Consider the following 23,816-nt stretch of genomic DNA (forward strand, 5'->3'; position numbering starts at 1 on the left):
ATTAAGCCTCAAATAGAGACGGAAAATAATTAGATCAAGTAACAATTAATTAAAGGATAAAGGTGAAAATTAAAAGGAAAATCAGAAGATGGAGCAGTTGGAGGGAAACGAGGTTTATGTGGACAAAGGAAGGTACTAAAAGTAGGGCCTTAAAATTGCCCACATAAATAAATAAATATTTAAGAAAATTATAAAAAGAAAAATTGCATGTTACACCCACCACCTTTCTCTCTAGCTCATTTTAAACACATTTTTCACACTCTTGAAAAACCATTCCACACCCACTCTTTGCGGACCTCAAATCTCTCAATCCTTCTACTCTTCCATCTCTATATATCTCTCTCATTTCTACTAACCGGATTACGTTGAAATCTTCTAAGATTGCGATGAAGAAAGCTAAAGTTTGCGAGCTCTGCAGCAAAGAGGCTTCTCTATACTGCGCCTCCGACGTTGCGTTTCTTTGCTTCCACTGCGACGCTAGGGTTCACCAGGCCAATTTCCACGTCGTTGCCCATCTTCGCCAATCGCTTTGCTCCAAATGCAACGCTTTCACCGGATACCGAATTTCCGGTGCCGAAACTCCGATCCTCATCCCTCAAATTTGTCACTCTTGCTTGCCGCCGAATGCACTTTCCGAAGACGTCGATTCCTTGTCGTCTTCTTCCGCTTGCATTTCCAGCACCGAGTCTCGCGCCGCTGCTCCGAAGAGGATCGCACTCGATGATCGGAGAATAAGAGAGCATGTATTGAAACAGAGCGTCTCAGGCTCTTTCACGGAGATATCCGGCAAGAATGAGAATGTTCCGAGTCCGGCGATGTTCTCCGCGTCGGCAAAGATGAAGGTTAGAGGAGTGTCGCCGAGCGTGGACGCGAAGGCCGAGGGCATTTTCGTGAATTGGTGCAGAAAGCTGGGGGTAAATGGTATTTTGGTTGTTCCCTCGGCAGTGAAACGTTTGGGATTTTGTTTGGGCCGGTTGGCAATGTTGCCCTTCAGAGTGTCTATGGCGGTGTTGCTTTGGTTGGCCTTGAGATTTTGCGGGGACAGGCTAGGGTCACTGTCCACGTGCCAAAACCTAAGGAGGCTAGAGAAGGTGTCTGGAGTCACAGCCAGGCTGATTTTGGCCGCCGAGGCAAGGGTCACACGTGCAGTAAGAGCCAGGAGAGCGCGACGTGTTTTAAAGGAAGGATGGGCCGAGTGCTCCGCTGCCTAAGACGTCGCACATACGAGTACGTACAACTTTAAGGAATGTGTTATTCCTACATCAGATTATCTTACATCAATTCTACACCAAGATACATTGAATGTGAGATTCATGTATATGAGACCCACATGCATAAGTCCTACACCCTATGTGTCTTGGTGTAGGATTGATGTATGATAATGTAATGAAAAAAAAATTATTTCTCCAATTTTAATTATTTAATTATGAATGAGATTGATTAGGGCTTAGCTGATGAGAATCATATTTAATTTTGTACATTCATTTCTTTAATTTGGATGCATGCTGCCTTTTGTGATTGTACTTGTAATGACGTCGGATTGGTTTGGATCCTAGCTTTGATCTCCAAACAAATTTAAAATCCAGACACTACAATCATTTCTTTTTAATTGTGTCTTTTGAATCTCCATGCACATGATTTAATTTCGTTTCCACAACTCGCTCAATACCTGTTTCTATAAATTTGATTCGAACTCTCAAATATTAAATGAGTTATTTTTGTATAAACTCGACGGCCAATAAACTCGTATAACTTCCTTTTTTAATAATATTCTTTTAATTTCGTAATTAAAACATCTTAAATAATGAGAAATTCTCTTCCTAATATAATATATATAGCTTGAATTATTATTATTGCGAATCTTGATTTAGATATATGAGTTTTTGCGTGGACATGATCGAGTATGTTTATGTGTGTGCATCATGAATTTATATACATACTATAAAACATAAATATAAATTTTAGATTGGATTTTTTAAGATTAAAGATTAAATCTTACTAATAATTAATTCAATAAAAATTTATAGATTTACCAAAAAAAAAATATCATGATATTTACTTTATATAAGAAATGAATAAGTTATTTGAGCAGTTCGTAAACAACCTTGAATTCATTCAAAAAATAAATGAGTCAAGCTTGAACAAATTCTAGCTCTGTAATATGTTCAAATTCTATTCATTTAGTTCGGCATGTCGCCACTAATGATCTTTTATTAGCGGCGACATCTATGAGTCACCGCTACTAACAGGTCAATAGCGGCGATATATAATGTCGCCGCTATTGACCTTATACAATAAAAAAAAAAATTAATAAATCATATTCATTAGCGGCGACATTTAAAGTTGCCGCTGATGCTAGATCAATAGCAGCGGCATATAAAAGTCGCCGCTATTGACCCTGCACAATATAAAAAATTAAAAATATATATATATATATATATATATATATATATATATCCTATTCATCAACGGCGACATTAAATCTCGCCGTTGATGTTAGATCAATAGCGGCGACATTTATAATTGGTCTACACAAAAAATAAAAATAAAAAAAAATAAATAAATCATATTCATCAACGTTGACATTAGATATCGCCGCTGATGCTAGATCAATAGCAGCGACATCCAAAAGTCACCGCTAACAACAGTTCAATAGCGATAATATCTAACGTCGTCGTTATTGATCCTGCACAATAAAATAAATAAATAAATAAATAATAAATCATATTCATTAGCGGCGACATTTAAAGTTGCCGCTGATGCTAAATCAATAGCGGCAACATATAAAAGTCGCCGCTATTGACCCTACACAATAAAATAAAAAAAATAAAAATCATATTAGCCTATGAAATTTTTTTAAAACAAATCAATCCTATACAGAAAAAATGATTTTTTTAAAAAAATATTATTAGTGAAGTTTTCGATTTACTATGCTTATTTAATATATATTCACCGTTTATATTTTTTTTTAGATATATATTAATTGTTTTCGCCATGATTGATCATGACAAGATCATAGGATCGGTAAAAGATCTGATCTATCCAAGTGTATTACTCTGATCGATTGAACATCTAATTGAACCTATTGCATTAATCTGATTAATCATGATAGAGTTCGATCGATCAAATTTTTTTTCAAAACTCAGGTATTAATAAGATATTTAACCCTTTTTTTTAACTAGTTTGTTAATATTTGGGAAAAGTATACATATCCCTCTCAAACTACCACTCAATTATCAATGTACCCAAAAAAAATACCAATTGTTTCAGTATCTCATCTCAAACTACTAAAAAAATGTCAACGTCCACTTTAAGGTCAACAAAAAAAGAAAATTGCACCTAAATTTTGTTAAATAAGACAAAAATGTCCTTATAAATTCAAAAAAAACAAAAACTAAAACTAAAAAATTAAAAAATATAAAAATTATTATTATTTTTTAAAAAAAAAAAAAAAAAAAAAAAAAAAAAAAAGCAAACGAAAAAAAACTGAAAATTATAAGAACATTTAAAAAAAAAAAACCAAAAATAAAAAATAAAAACCAATTTTTTATTAAATTTATACAGCGAATTTTATTTTATTTAAAAAAAAAAAAAGAAACAAAAAGAATAACTGAATTTTTTTTTTTTTTTAAAGAATAACTGAAATCTATCGATCCTATTGATCTATCATGATCGATCGAATGATCTATCGATCCCATTGATCTATCATGATCAATCGGATGATCTACCATAATTGATCGAATGATCTATCGATTATATTGATCTATCATGATTGATCAGATGATCTATTGATCCTATGGATCTATCATAATCGATCGGATGATCTATCGATCATATTGATCTATCATGATCGATCGGATCTTCTACCATGATTGATCTGATGATTTTATCGATCTTATTGATCTATCATTATCGATTAGATGATCTATCGATCCTATTGATCTATCATGATCAATCGGATGATCTACCATGATTGATCGGATGATCTATTGATCCTATTAATTTATCATGATCGATCAGATGATCTATCAATCTTATGGATCTATCATGATCGATTAGATGATCTATCGATCCTATTGATCTATCATGATCAATCGAATGATTTACCATAATTGATCGGATGATTTATCGGTCATATTGATCTATCATGATTGATTAGATGATCTATCGATCATATGGATCTATCATGATCGATCGGATGATCTATCGATCCTATTGATCTATCATGATTGATCGGATCTTCTACCATGATTGATCGGATGATTTATTGATTCTATCGATCTATCATGATCGATCAGATAATCTATCATTCTTATTGATCTATCATGATTGATCGAATCTACCACAATTGATCGGATGATCTATCGATCCTATTGATCTATCATGATTGATCGGATGATCTATTGATTGTGATAGAGTTTGATCGACTAGACTTGATATAGTGAAGGTTCGATTGAATGTCCGATCGATCCTAGTGTAGTAGACTGATCAATTAGGATAGAATAATATGATCGATAGACTATCTGATCAATCATAGTGCATTAATTAGTCCGATCAATCATGATAGAGCAAGATCAATCATACTTGACATATATAAAACTAAATTGAAATTAAATTCTTTAGTGATGTACGAATTTAGTTAATTAATAATATAATTATATTAAATAAAAATTATTTAGTAATGTGCCAAAATTGCCAAGTTATTTTTTTTTAAAAAAAAAACAAATTAAAGAAATTAAAGAAAAACAAAACAAAATTCTTTTCTTTTCTTTTTAAAACAAAAAAAAAACAGAAAATTATGAAAACAATTTTTTTTTTTTTAAGAAAAAGCAAAACAAACGAAAAATAAAAAAGTAAAATCAGTTTTCAGTTAAATTAAAAAAAAAAACGAAAAAAAAAATTGTAAATTAAGAAAAAAAAAACAATTCATATATATATATTTGTTTTTTTTAAATAAAACTAATGATAATTAAGCAATTAAGGCTCAAGCCTTTTAGAGGGGGGGTGGGGTGTGCACGTGGGACGTGAAAATTTCTTGTCCCGCGCGCCACTTTCCAAAAGTTAAGGCCATCTCCAGCAGAGGCTTCATTTTAACCAAAAAGTCATATTTGACTATTTTTACCACTTTTCCTTCCTCCAACAGAATGGCCATTATAATTTTTTCCTTAACTTCATCAACAGTGAATAGCCAGTAGTGGCTATTCACTGTTCATCTGTTTCTTAATTTTTTATTAATATTTTCTCTCTCTCCTTTCTATCACTCCACCTCCACCCGCATCCCTCTCCTTCTTCGTTCACCCACTTCCCTCTCCCTCACTTCTCATCTCTGTTGGTCTCCACCGAGTCACAGCCGCTGTACCCGTTGGAGCACGTCTCCCTGACTCACAGCCGGCGATTCCGCCCATAGTGGGGAAGTTGCCTTGACAGCGAAACTGCTACTATCCCTGGCCACCGGCACGACAACGATCCTCCTACCGCCTTCGCTGCAATCCACCATGTGCAACCAACGTTTAGGGGCCACGATTATTCCATCAGCATTATCTCCTTGGATAACAGATCGACTATCCTCCCCGGCTTGGCTAAAGCAAACTGCCCACTACCTGTTCGGTAGATTTACCAATTGAAGCTCTGTCGTTTTAAAACCTGCCAAAATCCACACCTTCTTCTCGGCTGTGTCTCGAATGCGGGGAAGAGACCGAGTTGTCGACAAGTTCTGGGAAGGTCCACTACAAGTTGTTTAGGTAACACCAAAGACTTAGCCGTGGGGGAAATGGCTTCTGGCAGGGGATGGGTGACGGCGAGAATGGCCACCGGCGAGAAGGGCCACCGCTGAGCTCGTGGAAAAGATGGGTTCGCCCTTTGGGTTTGTTCCAGCCTCTTCGTCGTCCAGCAGAGGATGAGGAGAAAAAAATAATAAAAAAAGAATGACAAATAATATTTAAATAAAAGTAGAGAGTAGAATAGAGAATCTGTTGGAGTGAATATAAGAAAAACAGTAGTTAAAGTAAAGAGTTGTACTTTTACAACAGCTATTATAACTTTTGCTGCTGGAGATGGCCTAAAAAAAGAGTCCTTTTTTTTTCTTTTTTCTTTTTTTTTTTTTGTTTTGTTTTTAATCTGCGTACATATTCTTAATTTGCACGTTCTTCTTCCTCCTAGTTCGTTCTTTACTTCTTTTCCTTCATAATTTTTTTTTGTTTTCAGAGAGGCCTAGAGAGGGAGATCAGAGCTTTACTTCTTTTCCTTCATATTTTTTTTTTCTTTTCTGAGAGGACGAGAAAGGGAGATCAGAGAGGGAGAGGGAGACGTTTCTAGTGGGTCGGCTGCCGCTGGGGAGGACGCCAACGCCGGCGATGTTGGAGAGGGATTTTTCTAACGTTTTCTTGGAGCCCAAACAGCAGGGATCCGATTTTTGGGTAAGTTTCTTCTCAGATTTTGAATTCCGGTTGATGGGTACCGAATTTTTGGGTAGAAAATCTTTGGGAAAGCCGTATGGGTATGGGAAAATTTTCTGGGTTCTTGAGGGTTTTCCGGTGAAATTTTTTTGGGGTTATTTGGGGAGAGGATTGAATGGGCTTTGAGTTTGATTTTTGAGTTTAATTTTTTTCCCTGGTTTTTCCCTAGCAGGATGAGTTTAATTCATGATGGAGAAGAAACTAGCTAGGATGAGTAAAATTTTGGTTTAAAGGTTCTTGTTTTCTGAACAATGTGACCTGGAGCGTCATTTCCAGCAAGCCAGCGACTAATTTCCGGCCAAATCAGGGGTGCAACTTCAGGTGGGTCAGACCTATATCTCGATGGTTTGGAGGAGCGATTTCCGACGAGTAACGTGACTGTCATCGGCATCTCTCCGGCGACTTGTAGCTCTTTTTTTTTTTGATATATATATATATATATATATAACATTATTAGCAGCGACTATAAAGTCGCCGCTAATAATGATTTTTTTAATTTTTTAAAATATCATTAGCGGCAACGTATTGGGTCGCCGCTATTGTTGGTCAAACAATAGCGGCAACCTATGATTTTGGTTATAAGGTATTTTGCGGCGGGGAAAGAACGCTTTTGTCGCCGCTGTTGAGTTATCAATAACGGCGACACAGTGAGTCGCCGCTATTGGTCAAACAATAGCGGCAACCCATGATTTTGGTTATAAGCTATTTTGCGGTGGAGAAAAAATGTTTTAGCGGCGACAAAAGTTGCCGTTGTTGAGTTATCAATAGCGTTGAAGTGTTTGCAGCGACCACATCAGCGGTGGCATGTCGCCACTATTGAGCAACAGCGGTGGCATGTCGTCGCTATTGAGCAATAGTAGCGACAAAAAGACTTTTAGCGGCTACTTTTTGTCGCCGCTAATAGTCATTTTTTTTTGTAGTAATTATATTGAGGATATGCAGGTTTTGATTTGTACACTTCAACACCGCGAGTTGAACCACATATGGCGGGAAGCTAATAGCGTAGCCCACCGTTTGGCGAGGAATGCTTTATTATTTTTGGAAGATAAAGTATTGATGATGGACTTTCCTTCTTTCATTCAAAGCAATGTACTTGTTGAGTAAGATCTTTCCATTTGATTCTTGAAATAAATGATTATTCCAATTTTCTCCAAAAAAAAAAAAAAAAAGAATTGCCATGTCCATCACTTTTAACTAGCACAAATTAATAAAGGACCTTTTATATATTCCTTAGTTTGTGACCTCTTTTGGTGAGATTTATTGAATCACAGTTTGATTGCAATTAATCATAATTAGTAATTGTCTAATATATGAGTGTTTTCCATATATATATATATATATATATATTTGACAAAAAAAAAAAAAATCCAAAACCATGGCACAATAATTGTCGTATATATATATATGAATGATCATAGATTCAAATTTGACACTAAAATTTCATATATATATATTGTTCAATGGCATTTACAAAATAAAAATAAATTGGAGCAAATCTCATGGAAAACCTCAAGTATAATCCCATGATATTCCTCAGAATTCATTGAAATATAATAATTCAAGAGGCTACGAAGATCTTTTGGTTCTCAGGATATGATGACGGATATATCATATCCTGAGCAAAGCCCGATCATTCTCAACCGCTTCCAAGACTTCACCTTTCAAGCTACCCATTCAAACTCTATCAGCCGATAAATTGGCAAATAATGTAGCAATAAAAATCAATAATTTAATAAATATTTTAAAAATAATTAAATACTAATTTTTATTGCTACTATATCCTAATATTATGAGCAATCTACCATATAGCATTATTTATGATTAGAGAATGAATGGAGATAAACGACTGGAATTATAGTCGTTTCTTGGCCCATCAAAGAATACCTTTAATTCCTTGAAGAGAAATTGCCTTCCTTGAATATATATCTGCTTATTCAATGCTCTCCTTAAATTTAATATTTTATTTTATTTTATCTAACAAAATAGTACATATGTCATGCATGCTATTTAAACTTAAGAATTTAATAATAAATAAATAAAACAAAAATCTAAGATATTAATAGTAATTAAGGCCTTAAATATTTTTTTATAGAGTAAATCTTCATTAATATCTATTAATTGAGTGCCTTAGGCCCCACCTAATCTGCCCAAGGGTGGAGGCCGCCTTGGTTGTCCACTCTTCTTTTTTCATTAAGTTGATAATATGTTTAATTATTATTTATCCTATAAATTTAGACGAATAGAATTAATGAATTTAAACACTTAATCAATAGGTTGACAAATTTTTTTACGTCCTCGATCTATACGGATACATCTAACTTGCTTTTATACCAAATGTTGCAACCTTTGATAAAGAGGAAGAATAAATGAGTGTCTCACAAAAAAAAAAAAAAAAAAAAAAAGATTTGATGTATACAATATGTTTGTATTCGAAAAGAAATGAAGAACGTGTTTGCTAAAATGAAGAAAAATTGAGATTCCAAAAAGAAAAAAAGCTTAATAAATTCCTTACTTGATGCATGCAAGAGAGAGAGAAAAAGAATTACAAGCAATCCCTCAAAAGTAAAATGGCCTACACAAGCAAGTGCCAACAAGAAAAGCAAACACTGCGAAAATGTTGAGGAACCAAACATCCACTCAAAGAAAAGGTTCAACGCACAAAGTAAAAGAAACTATTCTCGTACTCGATTATGTTAAAATGGAGCAAACTAGAGACTTTGAGAAAAAAAAAAAAAAAAAAAAAAAAAAAAAAAAAAAAAAAAAAAGCATTTCTTTGCTTTCTGTGTGAGAGAGAGAGAGAGAGAGAAAGATGAATTATACACTACTAGAACCCCACTGAACCAAAGATCCAATTCTGTAAAACTGTAAAGAGTACTATCAAATAACTGTAAAGAGTGGCTGTAAATCTCAACAAAAAAGAACGCGCGATTAAATAAATAAGAGATGTCGAGGAGCAGCCCATGCCACCAAGCCATACTTCTCATATAAGTAAGCAAGAGTGGGGTTGTGTAAATTATAGATAGCCTGTGATTCATTGCTTCTTAGTTTGAGACGGATTAAGTTAATTAACCAAGAGCACATCAATCTATATGTTGGACACTGTTTCAATCTAAATAAACTTTGGAGGGCGCACCCATGCTCTATTCTCGACCCGATGATCTCCTGATCTACTGTTTCGAGTTCACTCTTTCTACCATTCTGACTTTCTCATATCGGAGAGTTAGAAAAGGTTACTAAAGTGTCAACTTCTCTATCATATAACTTATTGAATTGTGACTAGAATATTCTATGGCTGCATTCCTACATCTCGACTCCTCTTCCATCCTTCCCTAGCCTATTCGTAGTGGTAAAGACCCTCCCCCCACGGTAGTTAAAAACGAGGGTCAATTAAACTGTTACAATATTATTCATTTGAAGTTCTATCATATTTGAAAACCATGATTAGCCTTTTTTATTTTTTGGTTGAACTAAAAACTTTATAAAGCTCAAACACAAGATTATTCCCTCTCCGGTAAAGACTGGATCCACACTTGCTCAGGACAGACCCCTAGTCAGGAAAACTCCAAAAAACAGGCCACAAAAAAACAAGCCAAAGAAAAAACTCAAACAACAATCCAGCAACCCCAAAAAGGGTAACAACAGAAACTCCTAAACCAGCGATTCCCTCGCAGTAGAAGGATACCTAGCAAGCCAAAACAGGGGAAACTCAACGACAACAACCAGAAACAGAGATTAACACCTAATCCGAGTGTACAGGTTCCAAGTTTGGATCAGGCCAAATCTGTCTCCAACCATTTTCACAGATCCCTTTGCCAGCAGCCGAGCCCAAAAAATCATGATTAACTTGTTGCTCTGTTCAGCAGTCTTAATTGATTTTATTAAATACGATTCTTACATTATGAAAATCGGATTCATTTCATAATCAAGATCAGATTTTGTTGCATCTACACGATGAGCCTTCACGATTATGCTTTCTAAGCCGAAGCATACGTGATTGATCATGCATACATGTACAACATCATGCATGTGAGTCACAAGACACTAATTTACTATATAAATTAAATAAGATTCATAAGAGTCTTCTTTTACAAAATCTTAGAGGTTTGCAAAACTCTTGTAAATGTTCTTCAAAACAAACTCAATCTTGAAAAGAAGGATCTCTTGTCTATGAGAATCATTTGATTCTTGATTGAACTCAACATTTCCTTTTTCTTGATTAAGGGAATGATGGTCATGTAATGGTGCTTTATGATATAATTTATGTGAACTTGATGAATCATGCTAGGGAGCATGTATTACTCCACATCCTTTTAGTTTAAATGCTTTTTAGATGCTTTTCAATTATAGTATAATTTTAGGTAGAGAATATATGCGAAACTAAGATAGTTTATGCTTTTTCCATAGATATGTATGCTTATTAAGAGGTCTTATAGTCCATACTAGGGAGCAATAATCATTCATGCATAGATGTTAGTTGGATGACTATTATGTAATTAATTAGATAGATTATCATTACCTTTTAACTAAAGTGGTTTCATGTTGAGGTTGTCGTGTGATTAACAATCATTACGCGTTCATATTATCCATGTTAATGAAATCCAAGATAGACATAATATGCCATGTGTATGAGGATTGAGTGAAATCAATGCCCTATACTTCTTATTTCCTTAAATCTCTCCATATTTAATTGTTTGTAGTTCATTTTAGTTTAGTGATAAAAATTGAAACAAAATATCTTTTTTTAATTAAATTGGATAAACGTCTTAGATATTTCATAACCAAACAACCCTCAATTCTTGTGGTTCGATACCCTCCTTAGTTCTATTCTGCAAAGTCTCATACTATTGCGAGTGGTTACAAATATTAAAATCCACGTAGTTGTGAAAACCGGTAAAGTTTCAAAACTAAAATTCTTCATTTTTAATCATCGGTTGAAACGCTACCAGACTCTGATAGTTATTTATAAGCGTCGACGAAAGTGGATACTAATACTGAAATGTCCCTACTATTTCTCAACACATGGGAGGCAAAATTTCCCGCTAGGTTATTAGCAACAACACATTAGCATCGACGCTAATAGTTACTTTTTTTGAACAATTAGCGTCCACTATGTGGTCGACGCTAATAGTGTTAGATGTTGACTATTAGCATCGACTGTCAAAGTCGATGCTGATAGCCAACTAGTAGCGTCGACCTGATAGTGTCGCCCATAATAGGCAAATTTCTTGTAGGGCAAATTTTTTTAAAAAAAAAAAATTAATAATAAATAAATAAATCATGATAACCGTACATAAGTTTTTTCCCCTAAAAATTAAATTGTAATATATGGTAGAGTAGTGAACGACAATATTGACTTAGTTATCAACCAAATCATTCCGGATCCGTAGCTTTCATAGGTTAAATCCAAGGCCTCTCTTAAACGAGAAAGAGAAGTATCATGGCCTCATGGGTCACCTCTAAACTATAATTTGAGATCCACTTTTGTATGAAACTATAAATAAAACTGTGTCACCCTCAGAGAGCAATATCTACAAGTTTTTCTTTTTCTTTTTAAAAAAGATGAACAATGCGTGAAAGATATTTTTAACATTAAAAACGCCCCATTCACTATATACATATAAGAAAATGAGGTCGCACCTTTAGCAAGGCCCTCCACATTGCATAGTATATTCTTGAAATTGCTGCAAAGATTATGTAAGATTAGATGGTTACAAAAGTATTTATGCCGGTTCACAAATGAGAAAGAATTATACTACGTAGCACACAAATATTTTACAAAATTAACATGACCGATAAGGTTTAGATCTTGTTGTTTTTGCGGCTGTCTACAACGTCCTGCAAGGCAACGATAACAAATTAAAGGCCAACCAATTTCCTGAACAGTCCAATATTCTTCTTGTTCTTCACCGTCATGGACGCACGTGGTCTCCCTAAATTGCAAGCTAATCCTTGACTTCCGTCGTAACGTTCCTCTCGATCCTCATGTCTCCTTTTGAGCTAGAAGATTTCCTCAGATCTCTCCTTGGGAAACTGATGGTCAGCTTCTCAATGCTCTTCTTCTCCGTGACAGCCACCATGCTTTTTTTCACGGCGAATATTTTGCATGCTCATTATTCGCCTTGAGAGAAAAAGATGGACATCGTCTCTGATTTACAGTACCGCTGCATTCCTTCCCGTCGCTGTGTTTGCGCTTATGCAGTTCTCCTTGTACATTGCATTCACTTGAGGTGTGTATTCCCTTGTGAAGAAAACATTGAACAAGGTTCCTACCTTGAATCTCCTTCCTCGTTTCTTTAAGACCTGTAAGGACATGATCTGTTGAGATTTCATGTGAGAGTTTTGCGTAACTCCTTGTTCATTTTTATTTTTTTATTTTTTTGGATTTTGATACAAATCGGTGTCCTTTTAGTTCTGATCATCATCAAAAAGAAAATTTCACAGATGTGTTATCACAATATTATGTATGAGCTTGCTTAATATGTAATAAAATAACGAGAACTTATATATTATTTGGGATTCTGGAGACCTATCTTTAGTGCTTAATACACATTTTTCTAGCTTCAATATTAATGTGTATATACATGCATGTAGAAATATTTGTGTGTGTGTGTATGTATATATTAGAAAACAGAGTATCTTGATGAAAGTATAATGTGCGGAAGAAGAGAGAAATATGGGAGAATTAGAAAACTGATTCTTATTGACTAACTCTGAATAGAATACAATGCTTGAGTATTTATACATGTAAATGTAAGGAAAACTATCTAACTGAATTACAGCTAATTACAGCTAATCAACACGAAAGCTATCTAACTGAATTACAGCTAATCAACACGTGAGCTGATTTATACAACACGTGTAATAAGATTAAACTCTGAAACCCCCCTTCAAGATGGAGCAAATATGTTTAACAGGTTCATCTTGGACAAAATATCAGAAAACAAAGTAAAACAAAGAGCTTTAGTAAACACATCTGCTAGCTGATTTTTGGAAGTAACATGCAAGGTATGAAGCAACCCTTTCTGAATTTGGTCTCGAACAAGATGACAATCGATTTCTATGTGCTTTGTCCTCTCATGAAAAACTGGATTTGCTGCTATATGTAAGGCAGCCTGACTGTCACAGTAGAGTAATGCAGGCTGAGAATGAGTAACATGGAAATTTGGCAACAAAGAAGATAACCACATTAGTTCACAGCATGTAGAAGCCATCGACCGATATTCAGCTTCAGCTGAGGAACGAGAAATGGTTTGTTGTTTCTTGGACTTCCATGAAATCAATGAATCACCAAGAAATACACAAAAACCAGTGACAGATCTTCGAGTATCCGGACATGCAGCCCAATCCGAATCACAGAAGGCTTTCAAACGCAGCTCAGATGTAGAAGAATAAAACAATCCCGGTCCAGGATTAAGTTTGAGGTATCTAAGCACTCGGTGAGCAGCATCCATATGGGGTTGTCTAGGTTGATCCATGAATTGACTTAAGGTCTGTACAGAATAAGCCAAGTCAGGCCGAGTGATAGTGAGATATAAGAGACGTCCAACAAGTCTACGATAACTAGTAGGATCAGCCAGCAAAGGACCATCAAAACGAGAAAACTTTGCATTTGGTTCCATGGGATATTTGACTGGTTTTGCTGCTAATAAACCAGAATCCTCCAATATCTCCAATGCATATTTTCGTTGACAGAGTGAAATACCCTGAGGAGTCCTTGCAATTTCAAGACCAAGAAAGTATTTGAGAGTTCCAAGGTCTTTAAGCTTAAATTGAGCATTAAGGAGCTGGGTGAGTTCTGAGATAGCATTAGAATCATTGCTTGCTAACACAATGTCATCCACATACACCAATAGAACAATATATGAAGAACCAACTGTTCGTGTAAACAGAGAATAGTCTGATTTTGACTGAAGAAAACCATGAGTAAGCAAGGCATTAGAAAATTTGGAAAACCATTGTCTAGATGCCTGCTTTAAACCATATAATGATTTCTTCAAATGACAGACTTGAGACCCCCCTTTGCTAGAATATCCGGGTGGTAAAGACATGTAGACTTCTTCATCCAAGTCCCCATGTAAAAAGGCATTATTAATGTCAAGCTGATGTAGAAACCAGCCCTTAACAGCAGCAATTGCTAGGAGACATCGAACGGTTGTAAGTTTGGCCACAGGGGAGAATGTCTCATAGTAATCAATCCCTTCGGATTGTGTGTATCCCTTAGCAACTAGACGTGCTTTATACCGTTCTATAGTCCCATCGGACCTGTGTTTGATTTTAAACACCCATTTGCAACCAATGGCATGTTTGTGTGGAGGTAAATTGGTAAGTTCCCAAGTGTTATTCTGTTCAAGTGCTGAAATTTCAGCTTGCATGGCATCTCTCCAGAGAGGATCTTTAACGGCTTGGTGATAAAATTTGGGCTCAACATGAGAAGATACATGTAAACTGAAATGCTTATGATTGAATGAGAGTTTATCATAAGATAAAGAAGAAGATAAAGGATAAAGAATACCTGCAGAATTATCTATCATTGGAATAGAATTGAATGGGAGAGATGAGGTAGCCAACTGACAATGATACTCATTCAAATAACTTGGTTTGTTTCGAATTCGTGAAGATCTGCGAAGATTAGCATTAGGAGAAACACTAGGAGACACACTAGGAGACACACTAGGAGAAGATATGTCATGAGAAACATTAGGAGAAGTTATCTCATGAGACAAATTAGGAGAGACACTAGGAGGATTCTGTGTTGAGGAAATAATATGAGGAATGTCATTAGAAATAGGAATTATAGAATGAGGCAAAACAATATTATCATTGGATATTGAAGACTGTATAGGGGTATGAGAAAAAGGAAAAATGGTTTCATGAAATATGACATCTCGGGATACAAAAATAGATTTAGTTTGTAAATCATATAGTTTGTAACCTTTGATGCCATATGGATATCCAATGAAAATACATGCACGAGCTCTAGGATCAAATTTAGAGCGATGTCTAGTTAAAGTAGAAGCATAGCACAAACATCCGAAGACACGAATATGAGTATAAGAAGGAGAAACAGAATATAATAGTTCATATGGAGTTTTGTTGGAAAGAAGGGGAGTGGGAATGCGATTAATGAGATAGGCAGATGTAAGAATGCATTCACCCCAGAATTTTAAAGAAAGATGAGCTTGAAAACGAAGTGCTCTAGCAACATTCAATAAATGTTGATGTTTTCGTTCGACTATGGCATTCTGTTGTGGGGATTCTACACAACTTAATTGATGAATTATCCCTTTGGATGAAAAAAAATCAACCATATTGAACTCAGTCCCATTATCAGAACGAATACATTTGATTTTAGTATTGAATTGAGTAGAAATCAATTCAACAAAAGCTTGAATAATAGGTCTGGTTTGAGACTTACTTTGCATCAAATACACCCATGTAAAACGTGTATAATCATCAACAAGAGTAAGAAAGTAAGAAGAATTATTAGTAGATTGAACAGAAAAAGGTCCCCATATATCACAATGAAGAAGATCAAAAAACTGCCTAGAAACAGAAGTGCTAACATGAAAAGGTAATCGATGTTGCTTAGCTAGAGGACAGATTGAGCAACACTTATTCGAAACAAGAGTACAATCAGGAAACAAAAGTTTAAGTCTATCATCAGATAGATGACCTAAACGAAAGTGCCAAAGACTATCAGAAACAACTGAAAAAGCTTGAGCATCTTTATTGGAAAAAGAAGCAGAAGATTGCATATTATGCATTAGAAAAAAGAGGCCACCTTGTTCTCTACCCATGCCAATCGTCCTCCAACTTGATAGATGCTGGATGAAACAAAAACCAGCCAAAAAAATTAGACAGCAATGCATAACTTTAATAAGTTTGCTTGCTGAAATCAAGTTAAAAGAAAACGAAGGAACACAAAAAACATCTGTAAGAATAAGATTTTCTGATATCTTGACAGTACCAATATGTGTGACAGAGGCATATTTGCCATTTGGTAATCGAACAAATTTAGAAACAATTGAAGTAATGGATGTTAGACAAGATAAAGAACAAACCATGTGATCGGTTGCTCCAGTGTCTATAATCCATGGATTTTTTGGAGAAATTTTTGAAGCAACATCAAAAGATGTGGAAGAACAAAAAACCGAATGTTTAATGTCTAAAGAAAAATAAGTAGATGAAAGAGAGTGATTACCTGCCATGTCAAAGAGGTGATCTTGAGTGATAACATTGTTAACAGATCCCGAAACTTCAGCTGGAGGTTGCTGCTTCAGCATAGACACCAATTGTTCATACTGCTCATTAGTGATAGGTAGTTGAGGAACATCATAATCTGACACCTGATTAGCAGATGAAGTGGATTTTCCTCTAGTGAACTTGAAACCAGGAGGAAATCCATGAATTTTGTAACACTTGTCGATTGTGTGACCTAAAATGCCACAATGAGCGCATTTAGGTCTCTCCTTGCGGGTGGATGTTGATTTATATCCTTGAGTGGATATTTTAGAACCTTGAGATTGATTCTGAAAAGCAGTGGTCATCATAGCAGCAGTATTGTGATTCAGAGAACCAACAGATGAAATGATCTGTCGTTGACGCTCCTCTTGAATAATAAGAGAAAACACTTTATTTATCGGAGGCAGAGGATCAATCAAAATTATCTGGCCTCGAATGTGAGAAAATGATTCATTTAGTCCCATAAGGAACTGAAAGATACGTTCTTCATCACGGTAATCAACGAGTTTCTTCATAGTTCCACATGAGCAAGATGGAAGAGGTCGGTAATTGTTAATCTCATCCCATAAACCTTTGAGATTAGTGAAATAACAACTCACCGAGAGATTCTCTTGAGTCAAAGCAGAAATTGCCTGCTGTAGTTGAAAAATCCTTGGTCCATTGCGCTGAGAAAAGCGATCTTTGAGATCGTTCCACATCTCCTCAGCCGTATCAATGTAAATGATACTAGCTGCGATTTCTTTCGAAACCGAGTTGATGATCCAGGAAAGCAACATATTGTTGCATCGAGACCAAGCAAAACTATCATCAGAAGAAACTGTGGATTTAGGCAACGTGCCGTCAATGAAACAGAGCTTGTTCTTTGCAATCAACGCCATTTTCATTGATCTGCTCCATGAATTGTAGTTATCTCCAACAAGTTGTTGAGAGACAAGAGTGGAGCTAGGGCTATCACCATTATGTAAGTAAAATGGATTAGAAGCATCTACAACTGAATTCGTAGATGAGGAATCCATGAATTACAAGAAATGAAGGTTTGATGAAGAAGAATTAGAAGAGAAGAGAAAAAAAATCTAGATTTGCTCTGATACCATATTAGAAAACAGAGTATCTTGATGAAAGTATAATGTGCGGAAGAAGAGAGAAATATGGGAGAATTAGAAAACTGATTCTTATTGACTAACTCTGAATAGAATACAATGCTTGAGTATTTATACATGTAAATGTAAGGAAAACTATCTAACTGAATTACAGCTAATTACAGCTAATCAACACGAAAGCTATCTAACTGAATTACAGCTAATCAACACGTGAGCTGATTTATACAACACGTGTAATAAGATTAAACTCTGAAATATATATATATACACACACGAAAGAGATCAGAAGAGAGAGCTAGCGCAAGCAGAGGCCTATATATGGCAGCATGTGGACGATGCAAATTCTGTGAGATTGTTGGAGAGCATGTCAGGAAAACGTCAAAGACATTTGTTGAATGCCACAAAAAGGTGGCTCTATACCATGTAAAAATATATTTTGGGATGATATGAAAGACAGGAGAGAGCGAAGCAAAGAGAAAGTATAAAATGTGCTACATCCTGTATATTGAAATATATTGATATATATTCCAATGACCTCGATCTATTTATGAATGCTAACATAAAATATATTAGCAATTTATATTTTGAAAGTGATGAACAAGTAAACTATAGAATAATTAGAGAAGATAATAAATGCTAGTATAAAATATATTTTCTAAATATTCTAACAATATAATTTTATCTTCATTATTTTAGTAAAATGAGTCATGCTATATGAAAAATAATAATGACTCCTAAAAGGTGTAATCAACCGGAAAACATGTAACCAAAATATAAAAGCAGAAAAGCAATAGATAAAAATATTTTAGTTACGAAGTGGAAACTCTTTGTAACAAAGAAAAAAAAAACAATCCGAAGCAACGAAACCCAGGAAATCTATTGTTCAGAAGAAATAGCTAGTTATAAGATAGTAATATTCACAAACCTTTTTCTAGAAGTCGTACCTTGAACTCTAACATATACCTATACGTGAACGCATCTCAACCAGATCTCCTATATAAAAAGTTCTTCAATAGATCCTTTTAACTTAAAGCTCATCTCTAAGTTAGACTTCAAACGGTTGAACAATACAACACCAAATAAACCTCTAAGAGAGTTAGCATATCTAACAATATCTTCATAAACACCCTCTCTTAGCACACAGAGAATTTAATATCGAATTCCTTAAAATTATACAGCCTATGAGCTTCTTTAAATAGGCTTCAACTCGAATTTGCATAGGCGGCATCCGGACCTGGCTTCTACCTCCCAACTAAAACTTCATGAAATCATTGCAACGCGTCCGGACTTGCAACCTTAGCGTTCAAACGGTTGCATAAAATACTTGCTCCTTTCGCAGTCATTACATCAGCGTCCAGACCTTCTTGCAAATGAGTGCTCTATGTGGCTCGCGTCTACTTTGCCGTCTGGACCTCTTATAGATGGATTCTCTCTGTGGTTTGCGTCCGCTAAGCCGTTCGGACCTTAATAGAACTCTGAAATTCTGAGCTAAGCGTCCAGACGGGCTATAAGGAAAACCGACTTTCTGAGCTGTAAAGTCTCCAAAAGCTTGAGATCTTCAGAATATGTCATTCTCAGTGATTAGTCTGTGCAGATACTTTCTTGTTCAGCTCTTTCCATTTTGGAATTAATATTTTGCAATAAATCTTCTAGATTTACGACGTCCCTGTTATGAAAGTCCTTAATATAGAAGCGTTTTTGTCAACAAAAATGTAGCCAATTAAATAAACCAACACTGTATGCAAGATTCTTATTCTCTCTTTTATTCCCTCAAATGTGACATACCAATTAAAATCACAATTAGATTTATAATGGATCATTATAGAATTTTAATCCAATTATAATTTTAAAAGCCATGTCTAAAAGACAAAAGAAAAAGAAAAATCTTACATATAGTATTACTTATAGCAAAATATGTTAATCCTTAGATTCATCTTCATATGCAGGAAATTGCATTGAGTAAAACAATTGGGAAATCCACTATTGGTTGCATCTCAGGCTTTCTTGCTTAATTTTGTTCCTTCAACCAAGACTAAATTTTACTTGGGTAGAGATCGATGTGGGGTACCTCTCATCCTCTCAACAGGTATTTTTGTTGGTACCTTCAACCATTAATACTAATTAGCCAATACTAATTTTTATTGCTACGCTATCCATTCACACTCTATTAGCTGATAAATTGGCAAATAATATATATATATATATAGCAATAAAAACCAGCTATTTAATCAGTATTTTAAAAATAATTAAATATTAATTTTTATTACTATGTTATTCTAATATTATGATAATGAGAATGAATGGAGATAAACCACTGGAATTATAGTCGTTTCTTGGCCCATCAAATAAGAACTGGTCCGTTCCTTGGATTTTCGCAATTACAGATGGATCACGTTTCTTGGACCACTTCAAGAAGATGAGCCCACGAGTTGATAGATCACCATTCCTTTATCATTCTCGCTTCTAGAATGCTTCTTCAACACTTCATCCACGCTTGTGTCCTTTAATTCCTTGGAGGGAAATATTGCCTTCCTTAAATATTTGCTTATTCAATCCTCTCCTTAAACTTAATATTTTATTTTATTTTATCTAACAAAATAGTGAAATACTACATATGTCATGCTATTTAAAACTTTTAAATTATACGATATAGTATATTTACCATATGATATTTATGTACACAGCTAAATTTATAAATAAAATCTTAAAGATAAAATGAATCCGATCTCCATCTTACTTGAAGTAGATAAAATCCTATTCTAATTAAGGCATTAGAGCATTTCTAATAGTCTCATCAAATTTTACTAGTCAATAACTAAAATCTATTTTTCTCTATTCTGGCGAACCACTTTTTTAATACACCCTAGCAGTTTCACAATTTTAACTATTCACTATCACTATTTCATTTAAATAATATTTTTTCAGATTTCTTTATTCTTTCTCTATTTAATCTTTTTTGAATGTTTGTCTTTTCCTAATGATCATATTTTTGAATATTTGTTTTATTCTAATGGTCATATTTTTAAGAGTAATGATTGAATACCACCCAAAGATACAACTTTTCACCACCTTGACTATGTGGCAAGGTGGTCCCCTACCTTAATTTATTTTTAAAAAATAAAAAAATTCAAAAAGTAGTAGGGGACCACCTTGCCACATAGGCAAAATGGTGAAAAGTTGTATCTTTGGGTGGTATTCAATCATTACTCTATTTTTAAAAAGAAAAAACCTTCAAACCGGACCATTTGTAAAACATCGTTTTTACGGCCTTCAATAAGAATTTGACATATCATTTAAAAGACACTAAATATACTAGAGCCTAAAACACCGGATCATCACTCTTTTTATTTCCTTCTAACCTTATCGATTCATGAACCAACCCACAATCTAGTGAAACCACCTCACCTCTCCGAGCCAACGCCGCCACCGGAATTCACGAAGTCACCGCCGGAGTACGCCAAAGTCTACAACCAGAATCCGACCAGTTTCAAATCTGTGCCAGTTTGGCAAAAAACGGCTAGATCTGTGCCGGTTTCAGTAACACAGGAGGCCGATCTAGAAGTCGGGGCGGGGGAACAAAGACCCGATCAACCATGGGTCATCGTCGGAGGGGAGGAAAACACCGAGAGAAGGCCGGTGAACCGAGAGAGAGAGAGAGAGAGAGAGAGAGAGAGAGAGAGAGAGAGAGAGAGAGAGAGAGAGAGAGAGAGAGAGAGAGAGAGAGAGAGAGAGAGAGAGAGAGAGAGAGAGAGAGAGAGACTGACTAACCGAAAAAACAGAGGACCCAATCCTCTATGGGTCATTTTCGGCGGAACAAGAGGCGACCTCTAGTGGATCTCAAACCCAATTTCTAGCCGATTGTTGGTGGGTCGATGCCAGTGAAGATGAGGGCGCGATTTTTCTGATGGGTTTCCGGTGATTCATCCCGTGACCAATCTCATTGTTTTTCCAATGAATTTTATGAGAAAATCTTCAAGGTAAATAATTCCTATGATTTAGTTTGATTTGGTTTGATTTATGGTGGATTGGATGTTTTGATTATCGATTGGGTGGTTTTGGATTTGGTGCCCTGTGTTGGCCGAGTTTCTGTGTGTGAGTGTGTTTCGGCATGCTACCAGTGACCTTGGCCGAGTTCACGCTCAACGACACGGGTGGGTTCGACCTCTTCGATATTAGCTTGGTCAATGGGTACAACCTCCCTATGATGGTCGTGCCTCAGGGTGGGACCGCTCAGAATTGCACAACTTGTGGCGCTGGCACGATGGAACTGTTTGGGGATTTTTTTTTTTTTTTTGAACGGAAGTAGTCCTGGGTGTTTGGAAAAAAAAATTGGAGCTTGAAGAAGATGATGGCAGTGGCTTTCGGCGGAATCCGGCATCGACATTGGGCTGAGAGGAGGTGGTGGTTTTTTAGGGCCAGTTGGGATCTTGAAAGAAAAAACTGGAAACTGCTTTTTTTTTTTTAATAAGATTTGGTGTTCTCGTGTCTATTGTATTTAGTCTTCTTAGATGATGTGTTAACTCCTTGTTGGAGGCCGTAAAACATCACTTTTACAACCCATCCAAATAGAAGGGGCTCTCTTTTAAAAATTTCTATTATATTATATTATTCTTTACTATATTTAAAATTGTGAACACCACGAAAAATTGTTTTTTAAAATTATATTTGAATGGTTTAGAGAACCCAAGATAAAATTGAAAAAAGTTTGATAAAATTTGAATAGAATTTGAATTTAAAAAACCTACCCAAACATGTTTTTAAAAAATAATCAAAAATAAAATGCTACCCAAACATGCCCCATCAATTCCACAAAACCTGTTGGAATATGTGGACAAGAAATTCGTACACCACTGGATGTCTAAAGTGTGGAAATATTGTAGTTTAAGAGAAAAAAAATAATAAAAAAAATACACTTTTAGCCTAGAACATTGCAGAACAAAACAGAGTTGTGCGTAAGAAAGAAATAAAAATAAAAAAAAAATGAAAAAAAAAACGGAGAGAGAGAAATGTTTATAGTTTTTTAATGATTTAGTGAGTGAATAGTATTCACTATTGTTGGCGAGTACTATTCATTCACTAAATTTTTTTGGTTATGGAAGTGGGGTTGCTGGGAATGGTTTTTGTGTGTTTTCACTAAATTGCTTCAACAATTTTGGTGAGGCTGTTAGGAATGCTCTAAGGCACTAGGACTGCAACTCACCAAACATCCGACGACTTATATCCTCTATTCGATCAATTTGGTTGTGCATGTAAAGAATAATGCTACATATCACATCAATAACTCACAAGTATGTTAATGTCTTGATGTAGTAGTATCAATTTATTTTTAGATTTAGTTTTTGTTTAAAAAAAAAAAGAATAAATTGGAAAGTAAAATAAAATAAAAGTAAGATAAAAATGAGGTGCATGGCATTACTCCTCATGTTCTATTAATCATTAATATATAATACGTTTACAATTAACTTACAATTTTAAAAAATTAACCATTAAATATGTAAAATCTAAGCATAGGAATACATATCTAATAATTAGTTTGAAAAAATATATATTAAAATTTTTTAAAAAAAAATTATACAACAAACATTTCTCATTAACCATTTGATCAATCGTGCTCCCAGATTTGCCCGTTTAGATGCTATTAGATTTGATGGATTGATTGTGTCTAAATTAACTTTTTTCCTGGTAGGGTGGAGCACAATATCTTTCATTTTTTTTTTTTAGATAACCAATATCTTTCACTTATTATATGGTTGTAGAGCAAATTTTGGATATTAAACGAACTCCCAAAAAGTAATTTGAACGCAAATAGCAAGGAATATTAGCTCCGTTTAAAAATTCTTCACCATTCCCCTTTTCTTTATAAAATTTTTTTAATGATTGAAAAATAAGGTTAATTTGATATAAAGTTGAAATAATTTATATAAAAAAAAAAAAAAAAAAAGAATTATATTATAATTAATTTTTTATTTAAAAAGTAATAAAAAAGTTTTAATGTAATATAAAAAATTAAAAAATTAAA

The 23,816-nt window shown here is 34.8% G+C and overlaps 1 protein-coding gene across 1 annotated transcript; it reads left to right on the forward strand.

Annotated features, from left to right (window-relative positions):
* Positions 1-386: 386 nt before the first annotated feature.
* LOC133868211 (B-box zinc finger protein 32-like) lies at positions 387-1,211 on the forward strand. Its single transcript, XM_062305030.1, has one exon. The coding sequence runs from the start codon at positions 387-389 to the stop codon at positions 1,209-1,211; it is 825 nt and encodes a 274-aa protein (XP_062161014.1).
* The last annotated feature ends 22,605 nt before the right edge of the window (positions 1,212-23,816 follow it).

The sequence above is a fragment of the Alnus glutinosa genome, chromosome 5 (genome assembly GCF_958979055.1).
Source record: "Alnus glutinosa chromosome 5, dhAlnGlut1.1, whole genome shotgun sequence".
NCBI classification, from domain to species: domain Eukaryota; kingdom Viridiplantae; phylum Streptophyta; class Magnoliopsida; order Fagales; family Betulaceae; genus Alnus; species Alnus glutinosa.